The sequence below is a fragment of the Acinonyx jubatus genome, chromosome X, assembly GCF_027475565.1.
Source record: "Acinonyx jubatus isolate Ajub_Pintada_27869175 chromosome X, VMU_Ajub_asm_v1.0, whole genome shotgun sequence".
Taxonomy (NCBI): domain Eukaryota; kingdom Metazoa; phylum Chordata; class Mammalia; order Carnivora; family Felidae; genus Acinonyx; species Acinonyx jubatus.
The window spans coordinates 105,577,686-105,580,464 of NC_069389.1; the positions used below are offsets into that span (position 1 = coordinate 105,577,686).

The window sequence follows — 2,779 nt, forward strand, 5'->3', positions numbered from 1 at the left end:
TATCTATCAGGTCCTTATGATGCCCCAGGTACCATACGACGTACACCAGTAGACAAAGTAAATTTATAGCTGAGTGGGAGACAAATAATAAACAAGTAATAAAACTATTAATATAATTTCAGGTATTGGAATGTACGACAAGAAAAACATAAACTGAGGGGAAAGAGAGTGGTAGGGTGGAAAGTGAAATCCTTTTCAGATAGGCTGGTCATTCTAAGCCCTCTCCTTACCACCCACACTTTTTTTTTTCAAGTTCATTTTATTTACTTTGATTTTTTTTTATTTTTTTAATATTTATTTATTTTTGAGAGAGAGAGAGAGAGACAGAGACAGAGCATGAGCAGGGGAGGGGTAGACAGAGAGGGAGACAGAATCCGAAGCAGGCTCCAGGCTCCAGGCTGTCAGCACAGAGTCCGATGAGGGGATCCAACCCACGAATCACAAGATCATGACCTGAGCTGAAGCCGGATGCTTAACAGACGGAGCCACCCAGGTGACCCTATTTTATTTACTTTGAGAAAGACAGAGAGAGAAAGAGAGCGAGAACCAGAGAAAGGGAGAGAGAGAATCCCAATCAGGCTCCATGCTGTCAGCACGGAGCTTGATATGGGGCTTGAACCCACGAATCTTGAGATGATGACCAGAGCCAAAACCAAGAATCTGACACTCAACCAACTGAGCTACCCAGGCGCCCCTCCGCCCATTCTTTTAGAAACATCATGTTCGATTTTCATGCTCCTAACTGGTGCTCAGCAACAACAGCACAAAAAACACAGGAGAAGCTGGAAAACTCCAGCCAGGAATAGTAGCAAGTTTTCACAGACCTCAAAGATCCCATGAAATACTCCATTTACATAATATCAATTCAGATCAAAGAAGTATTTTTCAGCAGTTTATATCAAGCACTGTGGTAGACACTGGCACAATGGGAAAATGGAGGCATGAACAATTTAGGAGTGACCAACAGACACAAGAATAAGCAACATTTTAGCTAAGACTGTCAGAAGGTACCCTCTTTGTGGAGATTAGTAACATAAGCTGACTGAAGTTCAGTTTGGGAAAATGGTGAACAAGTAAGAGAAGCAGGAAGATGGCCTCCGTTTCCCTTTCCTCTCTTACTTGAAAAAAAAAAAAGCCCAAGAAGGTATCTGGTGGAAGAGGGATGGAGAACTGTTCATATAACTATTTTCAAAAGGATGTGGAATTTGCTGTTTTCCAAGGGAAGGAGGAAATTTCTAGCTTTGCCTCTGTTCTCATTATAGATATCCCGTTTGTATTCCTTACCTTTTGAAAAGGACAGAAAATGATCCTTTTCACCTTAATTACTTCCACTTTTCTCACACCATCCCTCCATCTTTATTCTCATTCTTTTAGGTGAAATTAAGCAACTGCATTGGCACTCATCCACTGAATGGCCAACAGGAAGAAGAATGGCCACGGATAATGCTACAGCGGTGTTTGAGTTTCTTCTTATTGGAATCTCTAACTATCCTAAGTGGAAAGTCACATTTTTCACATTGGTGCTGATAACATACCTCAGCACATTGTTTGGGAATGGACTTATCATCTTTCTTATCTACATTGACCCCCACCTGCACACTCCAATGTACTTCTTCCTTACTAATCTGTCTTTCTTAGACCTTTGCTATGGAACCAATTCCATGCCCCAGGCCTTGGTGCATTGTTTCTCTACCCATCCCTACCTCTCTTACCGACGATGTTTGACCCAAATGAGTGTCTCCTTGGTCTTGGCCACAGCAGAGTGCCTCCTATTGGCTGTCATGGCCTATGATCGTATGATTGCCATCAGCAATCCCCTGCGCTATTCCATGATCATGAATGGCCCAGTGTGTGTCTGGCTGGTGGCTACCTCATGGGGGGCATCACTTGTGCTCACTGCTATGCTCATCATATCCCTGCCACTTCACTTCTGTGGAGCTAATGTCATCAACCATTTTGTCTGTGAGATTCTTTCCCTCCTTGAGCTGGCCTGTTCTGATACCAGCCTCAATGAGCTTATGATCCTCACCACAAGTATCTTCACCCTGCTCCTACCCTTTGGATTTGTTCTTCTCTCCTATATCCGAATTGCCACTACTGTCCTAAGGATTCGCTCAGTCCAGGGTAGGCTCAAGGCCTTTTCCACCTGTGGTTCTCATTTGACTGTGGTGATAATCTTCTATGGGGCAGCCATCTCCATGTATATGAAACCTCAGTCCAAGTCATCCCCTGACCAGAACAAGTTTATTTCAGTGCTTTATGGGGCTCTGACACCCATGCTGAACCCCCTAATATATAGCTTGAGGAACAAGGATGTTAAAGGGGCAATGAGGAAAATTATGGCAAAAAGGACATGAGCCTTCTTTGTTCCTAAACTTCTGAAATAAGTTTACATCCTCACTGATGGTGAAAATTGTTTAAAGGGTCTGACTTTCCCCTAGGTAGAGCCAGTGGTTATCACTTGAGAAGCTTCAGGACGTCCTCCCACCCCAAAACATTATCCCTACCAAGACTTGAATTTTCATTAGAGGCATTATTTTTACTCTTTCTTTACATATAACATGTTAGTGGTCACCAGTTAGGTCACTTAACGTTAGGTAAATCAGCTTATCAGAATCATTTCCTCACTAACAGCGGAGACATAAGTAGCAAGAGAATCTCCTATGACTGTTAGCAGGAAGCAAGACATAACTGAAATTGGAAAACAGGACAAAGAACGGTGTCATAAAAGACCAGAAGACAAATGTCAGAAACTTTACAAATTGACTGAGGGTAAGCC

General features: G+C 42.7%; 1 protein-coding gene across 1 annotated transcript; it reads left to right on the forward strand.

The window, feature by feature from the left end:
* Nucleotides 1-1,430: 1,430 nt before the first annotated feature.
* On the forward strand, nucleotides 1,431-2,357 carry LOC106981587 (olfactory receptor 13H1-like). Its single transcript, XM_015079720.3, has one exon. It carries the CDS (start codon nucleotides 1,431-1,433, stop codon nucleotides 2,355-2,357), a length of 927 nt encoding a protein of 308 aa, XP_014935206.3.
* Nucleotides 2,358-2,779: the final 422 nt, after the last annotated feature.